Below are 23,943 nucleotides of genomic sequence, written 5' to 3' on the forward strand. Positions count from 1 at the left end.
TAGACCTGCAAAATTGCTACTTCAGAACATTGCTCCATTAAAGTTTGCTTTGTATTGACTTGGCACTAGTGGACACCACTGAGTTGAGCTCAATATCCTGCGCAGAGAGAAAATCCTGCAGTATACCTCCAGCTATAAACAGAATTTGATTAAGATGTTTGGTTTGGAGTCCAAGGCGAAGGGCGTTGCGCCTATTCCATAAGAGCCAAGCAGTAATAATAAAGATTTCTATTCTAAAATCATCAGGTACCTAAAAAAAACTTGAAAAAGTGTTAGAGAAATCCCCTGGGGGGATTGTAATTGAGCATTGAGCCTAGCTTAGATGGCTCCACAGATTTTCTAACTCCTTACAAGCACGCCAAGCAAAATGCTTCATCTTAAAAGGTGTACATAGCTTCCAAAGACCTCTCTAAAAAGACTTTCGGGGGTTAGGATTTGAGCTACTGGGGTTGTTGACCGAAGCATCACAGACCAACAACTTATAGGCACTTCAAGTAATGAACATACTGGAAGGAGTTTTAGACCAGATCAGACGATCACAACGAAGTCTGATGCTTAGAGGAATACTCAAAATGATCTTGGCTTCATGTGGTAAGAAAAGTTGGTGGATTACATCAGCTCTCCAAACACACAAGACAGAATCAATGAGACTACTTACCTTAGCATCGGATAATATTTTAGGGAGAGGAGAAATGACCGATCTATAGCATTGATCAAGAAGCCATTTATCTTCCTTTATACTAATAGAAGCACCATCCCTAATTCACTATACCATTCCTCTTTTAACTACATCTCTCGCACTAAGGATGCTTTTCCATGCATAAGAGCCAGCACTCAAGTCATTTGCTTTAAGAGTTGAGTAATTCAAAAAAAAAAAAAAAAAAAATCTTGTTTTGAAGACCTAATGACAGAGAGAGTCTAGATTATTGATCATTCGCCAAACTTGCTTAGCCAACAGAGCCTTATTAAACTTCTTAATCTCCTTAAACCCCATTCTCCCCACCTCCTTTGCTTCACATAGACGTTCCCATTTCACCCAGTGGACCTTTCTTGTATCACCATTGTAGCCTTACCAAAATTTTCAGATCTTGATCTCTATATCTTTGATTAAACCTTTGGGAAGTTTCAAACAGCTCGAATAGCTTGGATAACTGATTTTATAAGGACCTCTCTACTAGCCTAAGAAAGAAGTTTTTCCTTCCACCCTTTCAGTTTCTTCCATATTTGCTCTTCAATATAGACAAAACTTTGTTTCTTTGCTCTACTCACAAAAGCTGGAAGACCCAAATATTTTTCATATTGTCTGATTGAGGGAACACCCAATAACATTTGAATACTAGATTGCAGATCAGGAAGGATATTAACACTAAAAAATATATTAGTTTTGTCTCGATTTATTTTTTGCCCAAACCCCTTCTCATAAATAGAAAAGATATTAAGAATTACCCAACATTCAGATTCTTTTGCTTGGCAGAAAAGAACACTATCATAAGCAAAAAAGAGTTGAGAAACCTAATGACCATTTCTGCAAATTGAGAATTTGAGACACCCCTAAGCAGACCATCTGACTCGGCTTTGTGAAGCAAACCTTGGAGCCCCATAGCACATATCAAAAACAGATAAGGTGAAAGTGGATCACCTTGCCTCAAACCTCTGCGAGTGTGATGTGACCAACTGATGCAATCTTGATGTTCACAGAGCTTGCCAAGTTATTCTCCGTTGCTCTTCAGGAAGAAGAGAGAATTGTGTCTTTGCATTTGTTGAAGGTTTTATTGGAGGATAACAGTCCTGTGTTTATTAGGTATCTCTTTCCCTCCCTATTTCACACACGTTTTCTTAATTTATTGTTTTCAAATTTCCATTTTGATTGTGGTGAAACAACTTTTTGAAGCAATCCTTTTATTTGTCACTGCTGTAGAAGCGTGATTCAAATAATGTAGATATGACTGTTTTCGAACTCTGTTGTTCCATTTTCGTTGTCGTAATCAAACACACATATGACATATGTACACTAACTCATATTGTATTTTCAATAAATCTTGGTAATACTTAATTCATATAACAAATGGCAATCCAAACCTTAACTAGTAATTAGCACCTAGTACATTATTAATGATATCATACATAATTAGCTACCATTTATTATACATGTGAATCATCATTCATGATGGGCATTGGGCATGGTTGGTTAGTTGCTAAAAGTCCAAATCTTCTGTCCTACTTTTCCTGTTCCACTCTATACTCCACCAATAAATACTTGCCACGTGTTCACCTAATTAATTAAATATTATCATTATTGACTTATTAATACTACAGTTATTAATTGATAGTAGTATTTAATTAATTAGGTGAACACGTGGCAAGTATTTATTGGTGGAATATAGAGTGGAGTAAGAAAAGTTTTACAGAAGATTTGGACTCCTGCTAAAAGAGGAAACTTGACTCCACCTCCATTTTTTCACTTTATATTATTAATTTGTCTATTTGCATATTATATATGCACATTTAAGAATTGAGATTCATATTGTGTAGACGTACTTAACTTTTTTTGTTTTTTATTATATGAACAAAACTTTCGCTGAGATTTTATTGTTACGTCCACATTAAAGTGAAGATGCATACCGAATAGACATTTTGGATCTAATGTTTCTTGCATATGGGTTTTTAGATGATACATGTTTTATGCTGACCTAGAAACTTGCGATATAATTGTATCTTTGGAAGGTTCATCATAATTGTTTTGTTGAACAAGTTCAAGGAATTTCCGCCATAGCTTTGCCATAATTTTGGATTTTGGATTGCGGTTCCACCTTGAGATCAACTGGCAAGTCCATAGTACAAATTCTACTTCTTTAGTACATTACGTATTTATCAAGAAATAGTTAAAATTATACTTATTTTTTAATTTACTGTTTAAACTTCTGAATTTTCTAAATTTGGCAACCAAATCTGTGCTTAAAATTTAAATATATTAGCTTTGGAGTTGATGTAATTCATCTATGGAACTAGAAATAATCAAATAGAGCCAAGGCTTTGTTTGGCAACATAGCAATCATTGGTTAAGAAATTGTCTATTTGCATAGGACAGTGATATAAATAAACCCCAATATTCTACTCTATTCCTCTCTATCCCCTTCCTCCCTCTTTAATTCAAAACTGGCCCTAAATGATGGGTTTGCTTCCTGTATTGAGTTCCTACTTATCTTGGCCAGGGGCCTAAAAAGGTCTTGGTTTTGGTTCCTCGGATGCTTTGAGTATGCACGTGTTGGGCACCACATGACATGGATATGTGCAACATTATTATTATTATTATTATTATTATTTTTTGGGTTAAAGAAAAATAGAGGTTCGTTGGGTTATGCTAACCCTCAGGCAGGGCGCTAAGGTTAAAGCCCTTGGGCCAACCCATGTGGATGCTCGCCAATGGATTTTTGCTGGCAGTGAGACTCGAACTTAGATGGGTTAGACGAAGTGTCTGAACTTTACTAGCTAAGCCAAGCTCCCGTTGGCTTATTATTTTCATCATTTCAAGCATCTATTGGATCCAGCCAGACCATACTATCAACTACATCAACAAAAATAATAATGTGCATAATTGCTAATTGATTGCAAAAATTTATTTAAAAATGAATGCAAAGAAAAATAATCTTTCTTGTGCCTCTATACGTGAGTTGTAACTACATTTTTTTTTTTTTTTTGTTGGGGGGGGGGGGGGGGGGGGGGGGGGGATCTCTTAGTCCCCCCACCCCCCAATAATTAAAAAAAAAAAAAAAAGAGCATATTTGTTCCTTAATTAAGTATAATTGAGAACATCATTGAAAAAATAAACTAGGAGCAAAGATAATGGATATAGAAGGTACGCCAAGAATGATGTCCAAATGGGGAAGGTAGAGCGAAAGCTCGCAATAAGGCCCATTGTAGCGCAAACAAGAAGAACTACCAGCATTTCAGCAGAGAATTCCCAAGTCAATTCACGCACATATATTAGGATTAAAAGAACTGAAAAGCCAAGAATGTTGTTCATGAATACTCCACCATAAATCTGCAATAGTAAATTAACAAGCTAATAAATTTAATTTGGAAGCGGCAATTTTTAATTTTTTTATTCAGTAAATATTGTTAATTGTTTTTATTTTTGAGAAACATTGTTATTTATTTATTTATTTTTTCATATAAAACAATGCGGAATATTTTAACAGGACCAACTACAAAAATTGCATGTTTATTTGACACTTATTGACCTCATCAACTAGTACAAATGAAAGTATCATATTCAAAATGCTATATAATATTAGGGTTGGAAGCCAAAAATTTTAAAATAAATGATACTAATATTAGATTTAGAGGGTACAATTTAGAATTTAGTAGAACATTTAATGCAAGTCTTCATGAATAGAAAAAGGGTAAAGTGAGAAGTAACAATGTTTAAAAACCTAGATTTAACGTCATTAGTCTACACATGATCTATCAAATTATTCAAATATACAGCTTTCAAGATATGAAAATAGAATGACGAGAAAAAAAAAAAAAAATGATACAGTCATTCTACAATACACTTTTATATTATTATTATCATCGTCATTATCATCATCATCGTTATTTTTATTGTATATACCATACCTATTTAATGTTTTAATCTTAATTGTTTATACAAATTAAATAGTAGGAGATACATATATAAAATGACAAGGAACAAAATATATAAGAATCATTTTACGATATATATGTACTATGAAATTTTTTACTTTTATTTTAGTTTTTCTTGAAATGAACTTTAAATAATGGAAGGGAGAGAACAAACCTCAGAAAATGTCAAAGAAGTAGTTCTTGGCTTCTTACGTCTAGCTTCCTTTATAGCTGATGCTGATGCTCTAGTGTTGGTAGCCAACGGGACTAAAATAAATGAGATGAAGAAAGATGGTATACTTGCAGATTTAGAGAAACTTTGAACACTCTCTATCAGAGGTTCCGCTAAAATCGCTAATAGAGCAATGCCAAGCACCAATAGCATCATAGCCTTGAACCATGCCTGTAAAGAGTTGTCAACCACTGCATTGCCTATCGTTTCGTCCACCAACTTGTCCGTCGCTTCCCAAGTTTTCTGCATAACATTTCCAAGTTCATATCAAATTAGTTTTTGAATAAATATTCAGCCTCCATTTGAATCTGTTAGGCATATTGTGGTCCAAGAAGATCAAACCAATTTTAGGTTCATGTACTTGTCTAACAAACAAATTAACTTTGAGTTAGTCTATAGTTTGCCTAGAGTTAGTCTAGGACTCTCTAGTATATAAATCCTACATTGATTTCATTGTAACATAAGAGCTTAATATCAAATATCAAGCCATTAAGAACTTTCACCGTAGATGTAGATCGTTTGGCCTAATCACATAAACCTTTGTTTTTTTTTCTCTCTTTCAAGCTTTTTTGCAGCAATCAATCTCTCATCAATTTTGACACAATCATATATAGAATGAGGGGAATGAAGTGAAACTTGTTATATTTACTTGAGAAAGGATTGTAATTTCTTAAGTAGTCATAATTTTGCATTTTTGAAATCCAAATGAAGTATAAAAGTGAACCGTGGATTTACTTGGTAGATATCATCTTGAGACTCAGTTGTAGAAGGATCCTGATTGTCAGTTGTGTCAAGCCATTTAGCAAATCCAGAAACAAATTCATCTTCATTAATCAGATGGTCACCATCAGTGTCAAGTTCTTCAATCAATTTAAGAACTGCTTCCTCCACATCTAAAGGAAGCTTGCCAAACTTGATATCCGCAATTAGTTCTTTTAGTTCATGTTGGGATATGCAATTATTGCTGTCGTGTTCCATTTTCTCAAACAACCTATAAAACATTGAATTCATTGTAGAGAACAAGCAATATATGACTAACTAAAATAATGATCCGTCCACCTCTTTGTAGCCTCGTTAATACTATTAGTGAAAATATTGAAAGTCTGTTTGGTAACGTTGTTTAAACAACACCACCACAACACGTATTTTCATAACAGTTTTTTACCTATACATATTTTCACAACACTTAAACAATGTTATTAGAAATTTCTTATCAAATGGCCCTGAAGACTGACATTAGATCCAAGTTGGAGAATTAAACAACATACATAGAGTACATAATATTGTGGGTTTCTCTAATATTTTACTTGGCTCTAGAGTAATTTCATTTTATTTTCCATTTTCCCCTCTTCCATTAAATTATAGGATTTGAACTACATGTTCAACAATTCGGGCCTCACCTACATTACAACCAAGCCAACATGCTTCTGATGTTTCATGGGTTTCGCTGATGGACATGATAACCGCTAAGTAGTTTGTAAAATCACATTTCTCACACCAAATGTTAAAGTCCTGCCCTTAAAGGGGAACAATTTGGAGATTTCCTACTTTCTTAGTTACATATTTTAATAATTTTGGTGTGGAAAAAATGCTCATTCATTATTAAAAAGGTTCTGCTACATTCATTTCCACTAAAAATGTATTTCCTATGTACAAAGGAATAGTGATTAAAGGGTTCGATGGTATAATCTTTAAGATAAAGTTGCATCTGTATAATATATAGAAGTGTGTGCTGAGTTTTTTAGTATTCTGGAGCTTGTAGAGTGTGGAGGCCTGGCTACCTCAGATTAGTCAGATATTGCTTATTCTATATATTTTTTCTTTTCATTAGTATGGGAGGGATACGTAGTTTTTTCATTGAATCGAAGCTTTTTTAGTTGGTGGTGGAGGAAGGAGGGAATTTCTTTGCGTTACGAATCTTTGATCGGGGCAAATACTTCATGAAATCAGTGTTTATGGGTAAAAGCGCGGCATTATGGTTGATGAGAAATATAGAACACACGGTGATTGGGGTAAATCCCAAACAATTCTTCACACTTAGGGAAGGCGATACTGCCTACACCTTGCAACGGGGATCAAACTCTTTTGGTCAGTTCCTGCTAGTGTCTGAACTCAAAGTTGGTGGGCTCTGAAGGTCTGTCATAATCCTTGAAGGGAAGGAAAAACATGGTTGGAAGGTATTTGGCCTAGAACTGAGGAAGATGTTGGAACCTAATCAATATGCTTTTGGTCACTCAGGCCATGCAAAGTTTATCCCTCAAACACAAAAACGCAAGTTAGTGTTTCATCCATCTGTGTCTTTTGTTGAGACAGTGAAGGGTCCAGTGCAGGCAAAAGATGGTATTCAATCGAACCATAAAATCAAGGATACATGACAGAATATAATAGATGGGATGATGGGGGAGAAACAGCAGAATAGGCCAAAGTAAACGATGGCAGTGGCTCCAAAACAATATCGTAATCAGGTTATGGATGTTCCGATGGGTCAGCCTGCTGCAACAGCCGTGAGGGGAGGGGAGGGGAGAGAGAGGAGCGTTAATTTGGGTATTAAATTAGGTGAGAAATTATCAGAGCAAAATAAAACAAGATCTTCATTAAGTTTCAGTTTGAATTCAAATAAAACTGAGAATGGAAAGGGGAGTGATTTGAGGGGGTCACGTTGGTCTAGGAAGGGATTAATAGTGGAGGTGGCTGAGAGTGGGAAATGACGGGTTTCTTGGAATAATTCCAAAGGTGGAAAATCCTCTTTTTAATGGGTGATACGGGCTTCCACTGCATAGAAGGAGGAGGTGGGTTTCAGTTTGGGGCCAAAACACCCAGAAGCCCACTGCGTATCTAATTCAAGCCCGATGAGTACAAGTCCATGTCACTTTGAGGTTAGGGAATGTTCCAATTCTTTTTCAAGCCCAATCCCTTCTACATCTTATCCCGTTGGGCTGGAAGAGATTCCCACGGTCTCTCCATATGGTTTAATGGTGCCAGAAAGGATGTCGAGGAGCAAGAACGATGGAAGCTTCTCAGTCTGTCAGTTGCATGTGGGTTCCTTGGTGACGGTGATGCAAACCGGTGCAGGTGGAGGTTTGCTTGCTCAACCGGAGTGTGCTTCGCCGGTAGGAGAGTCGAGTTGCACCAAGAATCTTCAGCATTTGGTTTTCAAGTATAGTTTTGACCGGAACAATAGTTTGTGTTGGGAAATTTAGACCCTGGTTGATAGAATTAACAAGTTTTAAACCCAAGTTGTTAATTAAATTTATTATGAATCAAACTTATTAAAACAAACAAACATCAATATCATGTCAAAATCATGTAGCAGAAAAATAAAAGAAGACAATATATGATGACCCAGGAAAACCAATGAAACCAACCAGTTTCACAGTAAAAAAAACCTGGGGGGAAACCTTCCCGAAAAGCAATTCACTATAGTAAAGAGAAGTTTCAGATCTAGTACAAAACCTTTGTCCCTAGACTCTACAATCCCCGTAGATGAATTCATAGCAGAAACCTTCTACCGCTTCAGAACCTCTGAACTCTTCAATATATGAACGCCACCTTTTTTTATTGCACGAATCCCAATACGTGATTAACTCCTTTGCACAAATCCTAGTACGTGACTCACTCACCAACTTAAGGAAGAAGAATGTTGGCTACAAAGTTCTTCACTTCATCAACAATGAAGATCAAGAAACACTTGGTTACACAACCCTAAGGCGCAAAGACGCAGTAGCTTCTTTCAGAGAGAATAAGGCATCAATCACCTTTTGCATATGTTCTCCTTGTATTCTCTATGTGACGGCCTTTAAAATAAGCCTTATATAAGTCTAGGGTTGTGAGAAAAGAAACCCTACACAAATACATAAGCCTGGCTCAAAAATCAATTCTGAAAATTCTGATTTCCCGTAACCTCAATCGATCGAGAGGTGTCGAGGAGGTGTCGAGATTTAATGAATCTTGACAGATAGCAGCTATTGAGGAGGTGTCGAGAAGGTGTCGAGGAGACAAAAACTTTCTCGATCGATCGAGAAGCTATCGAGATTGCGATAAGCATCAGCTGAAGATCTCGACAGATAGCCAGGTGTCGAGGAGCTATCGAGAAGCTATCGAGCTATCTACCCGCAGGTGTCGAGATATCTATCCAGCTTTATTGAACACCTTTTCTTCACTTATTTCTTGGTCCAGTCTTCATGGCTTTAATACTAGACTTGAACAACATGTTTCTTCATGTATTAAACACAACTTAGATCTACTCAAATACAAGTAAAGTGTGTTTTGTCAAAGGATTAGCCAACTACATAAAATATGTCCTTAACAATCTCCCCCTGTGGCAATCCATGACAAAACCACAACAAACAAATGAACATATGAGAGAGGTTATAAATCACTCAACTCATACTCACTTGTTGAATACAATAAAATTTATCCTAACACAAACTCTTGAAAAACTTTGCAAGAAAAGAGTTTATGGCAAGTAGACTTTGACAACTTGTATTTCTGAAACACTTTAAACAAAACTCATCAAGGCATCTTAGTGTGGAACATAAATAATAGATTGCATACAAGTATAAGAAACATGTGTATGAAGAAAGAAAAGAAACAACACATGTAAGGTAGGTGAAAGAAACATACATCAACATATAAAGAAGATAAACACAATGTATGTAAACATGGTCACAAGACCCAAGGTACAAGAGCAAGGAAGTAATCACTCCCCCTAACAAGATGAAACACATCTCCCCCTTACAAAGGAATGTATTTCTCCCCCTAACTTGTAGAATCTTAAAAAAAAAAAAAAACCACAAAGTCACAATTTCTCTCCCCCTTTTTGTCATGATTGACAAAGGGTACAAGAAGCTAGAAAACTTAACCCGAGAAACATAAAGATGATCAAGGATGATCAAGGGGGTACAAAGAAATCCATATAAATGCATGAATGCAATGCAACAAGATGCTATGGATGTCAAGATAATAGAAGGATGCAAAACATGTGAAAAACAAGAAAAATGTTAAGCACATAAATCCCAAAACACACGCACACACTAAACAAGTCTAACCAATTTTATATTTCAAAAAAAAGTCAAGATAGTTTAGTAAGCATACATTAGCACATGTAAAACCTTTGTGATGGCCAAATCACATTGTACCTGCATATGTATCAAAAGTAGCAAAGAATATTACGTGTTGTGTGTGAAAAATATCGCAAGATTGCATATGTGTATACAAGTTATGACGATCTAAGATATGAGAAAATAACTTTTAACTCACACACAATCATAACTATTTGATGGGGACTATCACCTTCGAGGTACATCCTATAACTCCCACATCTCCTAGAATACACGCTTGCAACCATATTTAAAGTATTTGTGATCTTTTTGCTTTTTATTTTCTTTGCATGTTTTCTTTTATTTTAGCATATCATACATGGGCATATAAAAGAGAGAAAAGAAATACCCAAGATGTTAAGCATTTGACATCGCACTTTTGCTATGCCAAAGCATACGAATGTCTTTGACACTGCACTTTTACTATGCCGAAGCATACATGTGTCATATTATGATTGGCGGGCAACAGTGATGAGATGGTTATTTATGCCTTTCTCTTAGGATTTTCTAGTCCTACCCGTCAAAAAGAGTGATATGAGTGTTAAGTTTTAAGAGATAACCTAATCTTACTCATCACAAACAAGAGCCACAAAGCTCACTTGCTTAGTTGTGCATAGAGATGCTCATCTAAGCTACAAGAGATACAAAGTTTAGAAAACTTTGTTTCATTGGCCATCCAAGGTACACAAGTACCAAAGTACACAAACACATACTGTTTTTGTATTTTTCTGATTTTTCCTTTTTATTTTTATTTTGAAAACAAACCTAAATAAAAACTAAACAACCAAACAAAAACAGATAAACAACATGTATGCATGAAAGAAAGATGCATATGCATGAAAATATGATAGAAATATGCAGATGCATGAAAGCATGATTCCAAGAACAAATAAGAGATCAAGCAGGAAAGTCCTATTATAGATAGAAAGAATTAAAGCAGAGGACAAACAAAAAAAAAATTAAGTCTTAGGCTCCTTTCTCACCCACACAGCAAGAGTCTTTGGCCGTGAAGATGAAAAGGCACGTGTCCTAGTATGTCTATTAAAGGACATAGAAGAAATAAAATTCTCCTAAAATTGAGTTAAAAAGCTCAAGACTTTTAATAACTCTCCCAACAAAGGTGTAGGTGCTTGAGAGGAAACCTGTGACCGTTTGGACAATTGCTTATGAGGATACAACTTAAAGTAATTAAGACGAATGTGTCCAGCAACACCACAATGATAACAAACCCAAGGCTTAACAAAGGATTTAGAATTAGCCAGATCAGTTTTGGATTTCATACCTCTATTACCTTTTTCAGATTGTGGCACAAAGATAGTCCTTGATCCAGAAGCTGTGGATGAGGAGGGGCTGGAGGAAATAGCATATCTTAAGCCAGTCTTATCAGAGGCTTCTTGAAGGGTCATCTTCTTAGGTACTTCATCATCAGAAGAATCCTCACTGTCACTAGCACTCTCCACAATCACCTTATCGGTTGTGGCAGCAAAGGCCATAACTTGATGACATTCATCCACAAACTCATCAGAAGAGTCATCCTCAGTATCACTCTAGGTAGCAACCAACCCTTTCTCTTTTGGCTTCTCGGTCTTTTTCTTCATGAGGTAGTTTGGACACTCTATCCTTATATGACCAAAACCTTTGCACTCATGGCATTGAATAAGGGGTTTTTCATTCTTGCCCTTCCTAGAGGATTTAGGTTTCCTAGGAGGTCTACCCTCATCCTTTTTCCTAAACTGAAGAAGCTTGATAATCTCATCAGTTATGAAGGTTAGATCCTCATCCTCATCTTTACTTTGATCTTCATCTTCAGAGTCCTCAGTCTCTTCAATATATGAACGCCACCTTTTTTTTGTTGCACGAATCCCAATACGTGACTAACTCCTTTGCACGAATCCTAGTACGTGACTCACTCACCAACTTAAGGAAGAAGAATGTTGGCTACAAAGTTCTTCACTTTATCAACAATGAAGATCAAGAAGCACTTGGTTACACAACCCTAAGGCACAAAGACGCAGTAGCTTCTTTCAGAGAGAATAAGGCATCAATCACCTTTTGCATATGTTCTCCTTGTATTCTCTATGTGACGACCTTTAAAATAAGCCTTATATAAGTCTAGGGTTGTGAGAAAAGAAACCCTACACAAATACATAAGCCTGGCCCAAAAATCAATTCTGAAAATTCTGATTTCCCGTAACCTCGATCGATCGAGAGGTGTTGAGATTTAATGAATCTTGACAGATAGTAGCTATCGAGGAGGTGTCGAGGAGACAGAAACTTTCTCGATCGATCGACCAGCTATCGAGAAGCTATCGAGATTGTGATAAGCATCAACTGAAGATCTCGACAGATAGCCAGGTGTTGAGGAGCTATCGAGAAGCTATCGAGCTATCTATCCGCAAGTGTCGAGATATCTGTCCAGCTTTATTGAACACCTTTTCTTCACTTGTTTCTTGGTCCAGTCTTCATAGCTTTAATACTAGACTTGAACAACATGTTTCTTCATGTATTAAACACAACTTAGATCTACCCAAATACAAGTAAAGTGTGTTTTGTCAAAGAATTAGCCAACTACATAAAATATGTCCTTAACAGTTTGGGCTCAAATAGGTCGTCGGGTGGGTTGGTTTTTAAGGATATAAGGTTGGTGTCTCTCGAATTTGTACCGCGACTGGTTGGACTTTCTTTCTCCGATCTTTTTCTGGAGTTTTTGCGAGCCGAGTCAATGGGTTTTAGAGTATTGGGTAAGGAAGCAAATTCCTCCGTTAGTAAGGAACTCTTAAGCTTTCCTAGGGACCTTATGCTTGTGGAGGATGCAGCTGATTCTTTTGTGGGTTTTGGTGCAGCAGAATTGTCGGATTGTTTACCTTTACAGATTATTGCTCTGAGTGCATCGCCAACTTCGATGAAGTTAGAGGAGGTCACTGAGGTCTTAAGTATTGAGGCTAAGTTAGATGTTTCTGGGTGGGTGAAACACCGAATTCCTGGTTTCAGTAAATTGGTTGGGTTGTCAATGACCCGACATGAGAAGTTGTGCATTGATCTTTTACAAAGGCTAGAAACTGAGATGGAGGCAGCCAATGTGTTACACTGGAAAGTAACAGGTAGCCAAAAAGTGGCTAAGTCCAAACATAAGGGACGTAGAGAGTTGCGAAACTTGATCTCTTCGGTGAATTATGATGGGAGATAGAGGATTGGTTTTGTGTTGGTGTCAGTAGGTGGGGATATTTTTATGGTAATAAAGATAAAAATGATTTTGTGGAATGTTAGAGGATTAAATGATCCTCAGAAATGACTTGTGGTGAAAAATTTGTTACGGGAGTGGAAGTGTGATTTTGTTTGTTTACAAGAGACGAAAATTGCTAGTATGAATAGACAACTGGTTTGTAGTTTGTGGGGTTGTCCATATGTGGATTGGGCTGTTTTGGAGGCTGATCGAACAGCTGGTGGTATTTTGATTATGTGGGATAAAAGGGTCTTGGATAAGATGGAAGTTTTGGTTGGTACATTCTCTGTTTCAGTAAAGTGGCAAGGGGTGGGGGATGGTTTTATATGGGCATGATCAGGGGTTTATAGCCCAAATGAGAATAATGAGAGGGGTCACATGTGGGATGAGTTGGTGGGTATTCAGCAATATTGGAGGATATCGTGGTGCTGCTTGAGGGATTTTAATATTGTTCGCTTTCCTTGTGAACTCAAGGGTGAGACAAGTTTGACACTGGCTATGGAAAAATTCTTTGAATTTATTGAGGATCTTAACTTGATTGATTTGCCTTTGGAAGGAGGTAGTTATACATGGTCAAGTGGTATTGATCAACTAGGGATGTCTAGGATTGATGGAGCTTTGGTCACTCCAGAATGGGAGGAACATTTCCCAGATGTTATTCAAAGGATTTTACCCCGTCCTATCTCAGATCATAGTCCAATTCTCTTGGAGGCAGGGGGAATCGCAAGGGGAAAAAGTCCGTTCGGATTTGAAAATATGTGGTTGAAGACGGAAGGGTTTGTGGACAGGGTTCAATCTTGGTGGAATCGGTATTCTTTTGTAGGTACACCTAGTTTCATGCTTGCGAAAAAATTAAAGGCTCTGAAAGAGGACATTGTACAAAGGAATTGTCGAGAGTTTGGTAATGTAGAGCGTAAAAAAAACGATTATTAGAGGAGTTGAAAAAATTAGATGCTAAGGAAGGGGATTCTGGTCTCACTAATGGGGAGAAATGTCATAGGGCAGATTTGAGGTCTCAGGTGGAGCATCTTCTTTCCTTGGAGGAAATTTCCTAGAGACAAAAATCTAGGATGTTATATATTAAGGAAGGGGATAATAACACCAAGTTCTTCCATAAAATGGCTAACTCCCATAGAAGGTATAATCATCTGAGGACCTTGGAGGTGGATGGGGTGGTTTTAAGGAGGAATCTGAGGTCACTAATCAGGTAATCCAGTTTTATAAAAACTTGTGCAAGGAGTCTGAGGGGTTGAGGCCTTTTGTGGAGGGTTTGGAGGTTGATCGTATTGGGGATATGGAGAGGGTTTGGCTAGAAAGGAAGTTTGAGAGAGAGGAGATACTTCAAGTCGTAAGTGAGTTTGAGGGGGACAAAGCTCCAGGCCCGGATGGATTCACTATGGCGTTTTATCATCATTGTTGGAGAGTAGTGGAGAAAGACGTGTTAGCGATCTTTGAGGAGTTTTTTCAATATTGTAAGATTGAAAAATCTCTCAATGCTACCTTCATTGCTTTAATTCCTAAAAAGAATGACGCCTCTAATATTAGAGATTTTCGGCCTATTAGCTTGGTGGGGAGTGTGTATAAAATTTTGGCTAAGGTTTTGGCAAATCGTTTGAGAGTGGTTTTAGATCAGTTGATCTCTGAGACTCAGAATAGTTTTGTGGGTGGGAGACAAATCCTTCACTCGGTTCTTATTGCGAATGAGTGTGTGGATAGCCGAGGGAAGAGTAGGGTTCCTGGAGTCATTTGTAAACTTGATATTGAGAAAGCATACGATCATGTGAATTGGGAGGCTTTGCTGTATTTGCTGAATAGAATGGGCTTTGGAGTGAAGTGGTGTAAGTGAATCCGTACTTGTATTTCCACAGTTCAGTTCTCTATTTTGATTAATGGGTCTCTAGCTGATTTTTTTGGTAGTTCAAGGGGGTTAAGACAAGGGGATCCGTTATCTCCTATGTTGTTTTTGATTGTGATGGAGGTGTTTAGTAGGATGTTGGGAAGAGTTGTGGGAGCTGGCTTGATCCGTGGTTTTAAAGTTAAGGGTAGGAGGGGTGGTGGGGATTGTGTTTCACATCTATTGTTTGCAGACGATACTATCCTATTTTGTGAGGTAGATGTGGAGCAAATTCTTCATATTCGGTTGTTGTTACTCAATTTTCAGGCGGTAACAGGTTTGAAGGTCAATGTGCACAAGAGTGAAATGGTTCCAATAGGGGAGGTTGATGATATGCATGCCCTAGCGGAAATTTTGGGCTGTAGAGTTGGAACTTTGCCTATGTCTTATCTTGGCATGCCATTGAGGGCTTTACATAATTTTCCTTCGATTTGGAATTCTATTTTGGAAAAAATTGAGCAAAAATTAGTCGGGTGGAAAAAGATGTATTTGTCTAAGGGGGGTCGATTGATGTTACTCAAGAGTATGTTATCTAGTCTTCCTACCTATTTTCTATCTCTACTCACCATTCCTACTTATATGGCTAATAAGATAGAAAAGTTGCAAAGGGACTCAAAGGGACTTTCTATGGGGTGATAGCAAGAATCATCTAGTAGGTTGGGATTAAGTTTGTCCGCCTATAGCTCATGGTGGTTTGGGGATAAGAAAAATTACTACTTTTAATAAGGCCTTATTGGGGAAATGGTTGTGGCAGTTTGGGAGGGAAGAGGGTCGGTTATGGAGGAGGGTGGTAGCATCAAAATATGGGGAGGAATGGGGGGGGGGGGGATGGACCTCAAAGCTAGGTAGGGGAGTTCATGGGTGTGGTTTGTGGAGAGGTATTCGCATGGGATGGGAGGATTTTAGCAAGAATTGTCAGTTTGTTATTGGGTTGGGAAATAGAGTGAGATTTTGACAGGATGGGTGGTATGGGGATCAACCTTTCCAAGTGGCTTTCCCAAGGCTGTATGGAATTGCCATTGATAAGGAGGCATTTGTAGAAGCTTCTTTGTCAAGGCAGGGGCGGAGGATAGAAGAATTTGGGATGTTCGTTTTATTCGAGAATTTAATGATTGGGAGATGGATGAAGGGCTGCATTTTCTTCGTATTTTGGGAGCTAATACTCCTCCAATAGATGTTAGAGACCGGATGAGATGGAAGTTGAAGCCTAATGGGGAGTTTGACATCCGGTCATATTATAACAAATTGTGAGATTCTTCCTCAATTGTCTTTCCTTGGAAAGGAATACGGAGAGTAAAGGCTCCTAGGTGAGTTTCTTTTTTTGTTTGGTGTGTAGCTTGGAATAAGATCCTAATGGGTGATAACTTGAGATGATTGAGGGGATTGGATTTTGTAGACTGGTGCATTATGTGCCGGCATTGTGGAGAGACGGTAGACCACTTACTTCTTCATTGTGAGATGGTTTATTGGTTGTGGAGCTTTGTCTTCATAACTTTTGGTTTGTCTTGGGTTATGCCTAGATCGATCCCAGATTTGCTTTTTGGCTGGTGGAATTGGTTAGGGAAGCATTCGTCTCAGATTTGGAATTTAGTTCCGTTGTGCATCCTATGGTGTATTTGGAAAGAACGGAATCGGAGGACTTTTGAGGATTTGGATAGTTCAGGTGTTCAGATGGTTGCCTCTTTTAGTGGGACTCTGTTTGATTGGTCTAGGGCATGGGGACTCACGACCAGTGATTCTCTCTCCTCTTTTCTAAGCTCTCTCTCTCTTTTGTAATTATTCTGTTGTTTTGTTTTTTGTTTTTTTTTTTTTTTTTTCAGTTTTCTTCTTCTTGTATTTTCTGGGTTTGCTCTATGTTTTCATGCATAGAGTAGCCATTCGTATATATAACATTCTTATTTATCAAAACAAAAAAAAAAAAAAACAAAAAAAATCTTGTAGCATGTGAGAGAGTTGAAAGATTAAAATTTCACTTCATGTGTAAGAGTACCTTTTGGTGCATTAGGGGTTTTAAGTTAGTTTTCATTTGTGAGAGTTAGTAAGACTCTGTGAGTATGTTTGTTATCCTTGTTATTGACAGTGGATTTTGATTGGCATTGCTCAGATGTAGGAATAGAGTTTGTCGAAGCATGTTAAAAGTTGGGACTTTGTCACTTGACTTTAATTATTTTGCATGCTTTTCAAAACAAATTGGCACTGGGGTGGAGCTCTTAAACGAGAAAAATAATTTTAATCTTTGACAAGTCACTGTCAAAGATATCATAGTGCAACAAGGATTAATTGATACATTACATGGGAAGCCGAAGAAGCTAGTCATTATGTATGCTGATGAAGAAGCTAGTCGATTACTGTCCATTTAGGTTTGCTCCGGAGGTAAAATATAGCATGTCGAATAAGACTTATAGGCACGATGCTGTTTTGTCGCATCTTCAACCAAGACTCGGAGTACAAACAAAGGAAAAAGAAAAGAGGAAAGAGAGAATTTTTTTGTGTTTTGTAAGAAAGATGAAATAGAAAGAAATTGGAAGAAATAGCTTTGCAAGAATTACTTTGTATTACAATAGGCTGTGTTTTTTTCCCCCTCAAAATTTTATTGGGATATTTGACTGTTTTATAAAATTTTAAGTGTACTTGAGCCTAAGTATAAAAACTTCCATAATTTTCATAAATAACACTTTTAGATCTTCAGTTCCTTCTTTTCCTTAATTTTTCCCCATATTTTTAACAGTGAAAATAATAAGATGGGCAACGACTTCATACCAAAACTATTCTCAAGTAGGTAAAGTAATATTTTTCAAACTACAAGTGGACAACATTAATTCAGGTCTTATCCCTAAATTTTGTGTCTTGTGTTACTTGCCTTTAATTATTTTGAATGTTTTTTTTTTTTTAAATTGATAAAATAAATTCCAATATCATAATACCTTAATGCACTTAAATAAATAAGTTATATAATATAGAATTGAGGAATGACCTTTTAATACTATTTGTATCCGGTGTGCCGTCTTGTTTGAGAAGGCCTCCTACAACATTGCTTTGAACATGTCTTAATATTTCTTGTATAAGGTCTTTTGTCATTTCTCTTTCTCTCCTTTTGTTTAGAAGCCAAGGTCCAAAAACCTATGCAAACATTCAAGGAACTATTAGCATGAAGAAAACTGAAGTAAACAAGAAAATGGAAACCCAAAAGAACCACAAAGACTTCACATCTTAGAGATTTAATGATATGTATACTTGGAGGATATCAATATATTAATGGTTTGTTTGGATTGAGAAGGAGGGAGGGGAGAAGAGTAGAGTAAATAAGAATTGGCCCAAAACTAGTTTGCTTTCAGCCAACTCTACTCTACTACTCCCCTCCACTTCCTCTCCATTCCCCCTTAATCCAAATAGACCCTAAATTTCTATTTAATTTAGACTCGAATTTATGAAATTTGTCACGACTCACGAGAATAAGAGGAATTTACCTGATATACGTCCTTTAAGGACTTTTTTGAGAAATATTGCTTATCTATAGCATGTTTTGTCTCGTCGAGCCATTTTGTGAAGCCTGTGACGAATTCATCCATAGTGATTTTTTGGTCACCATCAAGGTCAAATTCTTTCATCACTTTTCCAATTTCTTTCTCCTTATCAATAGATGTTCCAGTAAATTTTATTTCAAGAAGCAGTTCTCTTAAATCAGAAGGTGATATAAAATTATCACCATCTTGATCTACCTCCTCAAATAGCCTGCAATTCATAATGCATAATTATTGGTCAACTCGTAAACCTATTTGAACTGAAGGATTTCAAAGTAAAATAGTTTAGAGTATCTCACAAAACCTGACCTCTTTATCGCATTTACATTTGGTGCCCCATCGGCAGTGAGGATATTTCCTAGGGCATGCTTTTGTACATGTTGTAAAATGCTTAATATTAAATTTTTATGTTTCACAAATTCTAATCTTCTTTTCTGAATCCAAGGCTCGAAGATCTGTAAAGTTTTATAAACATTTAAGAGTATATATTTGAGAAGTATAAAAACCAAACAATAAAACATGTAAACTCAGTAAATTCATAAGAATAATAATGTGTTGACATAAAATTAAAGAAAATTTATCTGTATATGAACCACCCTAGATGATAGCAGTTACATTATCATTTTAATATATTTACAATATTTTCACAACAAATAATAAATTTCATGCTACTACTAGTTTTAATCTAGACCTATACCAACATCATTTTTTCCCCCACCAATGTACAGTCTACTATCTAATTAAGATTTGTTGTAAAAATGTAGTGGACATTGTTTTACTCTTTTTTTTTTTTTTTCCCTAAAATGAGAACAACTTTTCTTGATTGATTAATTGACCAAACATGTAATATGGAAGAAGTGTACCAAAACAAGTGATATAAATGTAATGATCAAATGATATTTCGATCATTTTGTCTAAAAAGTTTACTCTATAATATTTTCATATTTTGAGCCAACATATTCTTATTTTAAAACACAAATATATAAAATGATATGTTTTAACAGCAATGAATATACCTAATTCAATTAGAACTCCAAAAGCAAGCATGTGTAGATGAGTAATATGCCTCGCAGTTTGCAAGTACATTTGCACTATATCTCAAAAGGATTATTTCTCATATAATACAAATGGACCAACTTAATACTTAAATGATGTGAGACTTAACTTATAGCCCCACTCAGTACCTTGACAATCAAAATTCACATAAGACTTATATAATCTCGAGTACTAAAAAAAGAGACTAATAATGAATGAGATACCTGATAAAAGAAGTATAGGAATAGGAATACTGTAGAAACAACAATAGCAATCAAGATAACAATGCGTTCCGCAAAAGATGAAGAAAATATCTTCAGAGACTGGACGATGATAAATGGTATGATTGAGAGGGCCATAATCCTGGCAGTGTAACATGTCTCCAAATCTGTACTGATACCACAACCTGCAATTAGGAGAAAATAGTACAAGGTGAAAACAAGCTCGTGGAATTGCAGTGATGATCATGCATACACGGTAGCGTAGTCAGGATTTGATTTCAAGGGGGACAATATGAATATATAATTATACACATGCAGGGACGGAAGCATAGTTGGACCTTGGGGGGCAATGGTCCCTCCTAATTTTTTTAAAAAAATATTAGTATTACATAAGTACTAATTTTAGCAATTTTGTTCTATAAAATTAGGCTTTGCCTTCTTAATATTATCATTGATTTTTTTACGAGTAATGTTACAAGCACAAAATTTTCTACATCATTTATTGGTTAGCATCTAAACCCACAACTAACATCACTTTTTAACTTACTAATAACCACTCACCACATCAGCAATTTGTAAAAAAAGTTTGTAACTCTAGCATTTTTTTCTTTTTAAAGGTCATAAAAAATTTATATATCTAAAATCTAAAACAAAATATACAAGTCCAAAAAAATTAGGCCAACAGCAAATTTACCATTAGTAAAACTAAAAACAATTAAGCTTAGTTAACCAATTTTACCCAAAATAATTAGTCCGACCCTTTAAAAAATTTTAAATAAAATAATTTTGTCCTTACCTAGAAGCAACACACGCATCAAAAACACACAAATAAATAAATAAATAAATAAAACTCATTAGCTATTAAGTGGCAGAGTCGGAGGCTAGAGCTACTACGTGTAGCTAGTAGCAAAGCTGCTCCCTCCAAACTCTAAGTCATGGCTTCGTCCCTATATACATGTATGCATGCGCATGCGCACACACACACATGTACATATAGTATTTGAGACTAGAATAAAAGATATAATAGTGTATTAATTATAATTATCATTTAAAATGAGTATTCAAAGGAAAAAATTAAATAAATTTATAATATAAAATCTAAAGTGAGGACACCCAAAGGGAAAAATGGTTTTATAGCTTTGCTCTCCTTTCTCATTTGTCACTCTAAGTTTATGTTTTACTCCTATTCGCACAATGATATTGCTCATGTTACTTGTGACTCTAAGTGAAAGTGTAGAGTTGTCCACCCCAAAGAGCACCCAACTTAGTGTGTACAATGTACAAAGAGTAATGGAAATTAATTCAAAACAATGTGGCATTTGATTGTTTTTTAGTGGGCTAGCCCCAATAAACTCCAAACTCCCTTCTCACCCGTCTAGCCAAGTATTCACAGGGGCTGACGGTCCCATCTATGCCATCTCGATGGACGGGCTACGTTTTCTGACCACAAGTCTGTCCCCCTACTGTCCCTAGGATCCGTTAGGACAATGTTTCAGATAGGTGAACACATGACGGATAGAAGCCAACGAAGGAGTGATTCGATGTCTCCTCATTTGCATACTAACGAACCGATGGACATGCTGACGAACAAAGGTGATGGGCCCCACAATCTTTTGCGTAGTCTCCACGTGTAGTTCCTCATATGGAAATATCTTGTGCATCACGTCCAAAGACCCTACTACATGCACATATCTTCCTCATACGGAAAGACACCCTAAAATCTCGGAAACCTTAACTCCAGATCTTCCCTACAAGGAAGAATCCCTACATCCAAGGGATCTTGATTCATTGCTCACCACTATATAAGTATCGGACCTCCTCTTCTCCCAGGTACGCAGAAAATCCCTAGCTTTCTCACTACAGAGTTCTTGGAGATTCCTCGTTTACTGACTTAGCTTTCAGAGGGTCTTTAGTTGACACCCCACCGTTGCTTTCTGTTTGGTTCTTGGTTTCTTGTTCTTCAGGTACCCATTGGAGCGATCAAGGACAATTAGCTCACTGACGATTTTTGTGCATCATTAGTTGGCGCCGTCTGTAGAAACCGAGTGATTAGCCATATCATTGCCTCTAAGACAAAGAGTTGCATGGTCCAGACGCAATCAATGGCTAACATCAACCAGGAGACGGGAAACCCCTCCAACGCATTGGAAAGACAGGTGCAAACCCTAGCGACAGCAGTTAAATGGCTCACCTAACACAACTAGGAGTTAGAGCAGCAGCTAAACTAGAGTAACGAATGACGTCTCAAGGATCAGCACGACAAGTGGGACAACGAAGAACAGAACAGCAGTCATCTCCTGATGAGAGATCGGCGTGAGAGGGAAGACCAGGAGGACAGCAATATCCCCAGTTGGTGAGATGGGCCAAACGACACCAATCATTCGTTAGAACTGGAGAGCCATATGCGCATGGTGCATGACATGCGGATGATGAAGATGGACATGATAATGAACACCATGAGGGGATGGGTATCCACAAACCTAGACGAGCTATTCTAGCGGATTGACTCACCCTTTATAGCGTAGGTAACTTCTTTCCCCCTTCCAGTCAAGTTTCGAATGCCGCAGGTGGAAGCATATGATGGCTCATGGGACCCGCTCGATCATCTAGAGTCATTCAAGACTTATATGCACCTACAAGGAGTTCCGAATAAGATTATGTGAAGGGTATTCCCCACTACGTTTAAGGGACCAACAAGGATGTGGTTCAGCAAGCTAGCCCCCAACACCGTCTCTACCTTCAAGGAGCTGAGTGGACATTTCGTTAGCCACTTTATCAGAGGCAGAGGTACAAGAGGTCTTCAGCGAGCTTGTTGAACATCAAGCAACAAGACGATGAAAGCTTGAGATCATACGTGAGTCGTTTCAACAAAGAGGCCTTTTTGATCAATGAGGCTGACGACAAAGTCTTAGTCACTGCATTCACCAATGGGCTCTAATAAGGAGAATTCCTTTTCTCCATCTACTAGAATGACCCGAAGACGATGGCCGACATGTTGTACAAATCTACTAAATACATGAATGCAGAGACGCCATGATTACCAAAGGTAGCAAGCCAAAGAAGAAGGAAAGGCAAGAGGATCATCGTCAGGACAGAGAAAGGAAGTTAGCCCAGATGAATGACCCAAGGGAGGATAGGAGGTTAAGACCTCCATCCAACATGATGGTCAACTTCATGCCACTAAACATCCCATTTAACCAAGTCCTCATATAGATAAGGGACGACGCAGCGCTGACTTGGTCAGACAAGCTGAAGGACAACTCGAACAAAAGGCCCAGAAACAAGTGTTACTGCTTTCATTGGGACCATGGGCACTACACTTTTGAGTGTTACAACCTAAAGCAGCAGATTGAATCCCTCATCAAGCAAGGAAAGTTACAACGGCTCGTCAAGGGCGAAGAAAACTTGCTAAGGGATCTCGAACTTAACCAACGGGTCAAAGAAAGACCTAGGGCTCCACTTGGAGAGATAAGGGTGATCGTAGGAGGAAGTACATTGGCTAGCTCCTTTAAGAAGGAAAGGAAGACATATTTGCAGATGGTGCAGAGTGTCCAGATTTTGGGCCGATCACCTAAAATGACTAGGGTCAACAACCTGGCCATCGGCTATATAAAAGAGGATGTCCGATGACTCTACCACCCTTATGATGACACCCTGGTCATCAACTTGTCAATAGCAGACTTCAACACCCGACGAGAACTAGTAGACAATAGGAGTTCGGCAGACATCCTCTACTACCCTACATTCTAGTAGATGAGGATCGACAAGAAGTGTCTTTTGCCTTCAGACACACCGCTAGTTGAATTTGGAGGTACTAAGGTCTTCCCCGTCGGAACCATCACCCTTCCGATGACCATTAGGACATACCTTCAGCAGCTTACTAAGGCGGTCACTTCGCTAGTTGTTGATTGCTCCTCTGCCTATAACGCCATCATTAAGTAACTTACACTCGACTTAAGGAGAGTAGTGACATCTGCATACCACTTACTGGTGAAATTCTCAACGGAGTATGGGATAAGAGAATCACGCGGAGACCTGATGACGGCTCGCAAATGCTACATAGCTATGCTAGAGGTGGACGATCGCCTACAA

At 37.5% G+C, this 23,943-nt stretch overlaps 1 protein-coding gene across 3 annotated transcripts in view; it reads right to left on the bottom strand.

The window, feature by feature from the left end:
• Positions 1 to 3,729: 3,729 nt before the first annotated feature.
• The window catches only part of LOC112025753 (sodium/calcium exchanger NCL2), a 30,340-nt gene continuing 10,126 nt past the window's right edge, over positions 3,730 to 23,943 (bottom strand). For 2 of the 3 annotated variants that reach the window (XM_065767829.1, XM_024058437.2), the window contains 7 exons: positions 19,855 to 20,036; positions 18,905 to 19,050; positions 18,542 to 18,806; positions 18,049 to 18,194; positions 5,594 to 5,849; positions 4,802 to 5,101; positions 3,730 to 4,042 (listed from right to left, as the gene is read on the bottom strand). In XM_065767829.1, coding sequence (XP_065623901.1) covers positions 3,794 to 4,042; positions 4,802 to 5,101; positions 5,594 to 5,849; positions 18,049 to 18,194; positions 18,542 to 18,806; positions 18,905 to 19,050; positions 19,855 to 20,036 — 1,544 coding nt within the window. In that variant the 3' untranslated portion in view covers positions 3,730 to 3,793. The remainder of the gene's footprint in view (positions 4,043 to 4,801; positions 5,102 to 5,593; positions 5,850 to 18,048; positions 18,195 to 18,541; positions 18,807 to 18,904; positions 19,051 to 19,854; positions 20,037 to 23,943) is intronic. The other variant, XM_065767830.1, reaches the window with a different exon arrangement.

The sequence above is a fragment of the Quercus suber genome, unplaced genomic scaffold, assembly GCF_002906115.3.
Source record: "Quercus suber isolate HL8 unplaced genomic scaffold, Cork oak 2.0 scaffold_853, whole genome shotgun sequence".
Lineage (NCBI taxonomy): Eukaryota > Viridiplantae > Streptophyta > Magnoliopsida > Fagales > Fagaceae > Quercus > Quercus suber.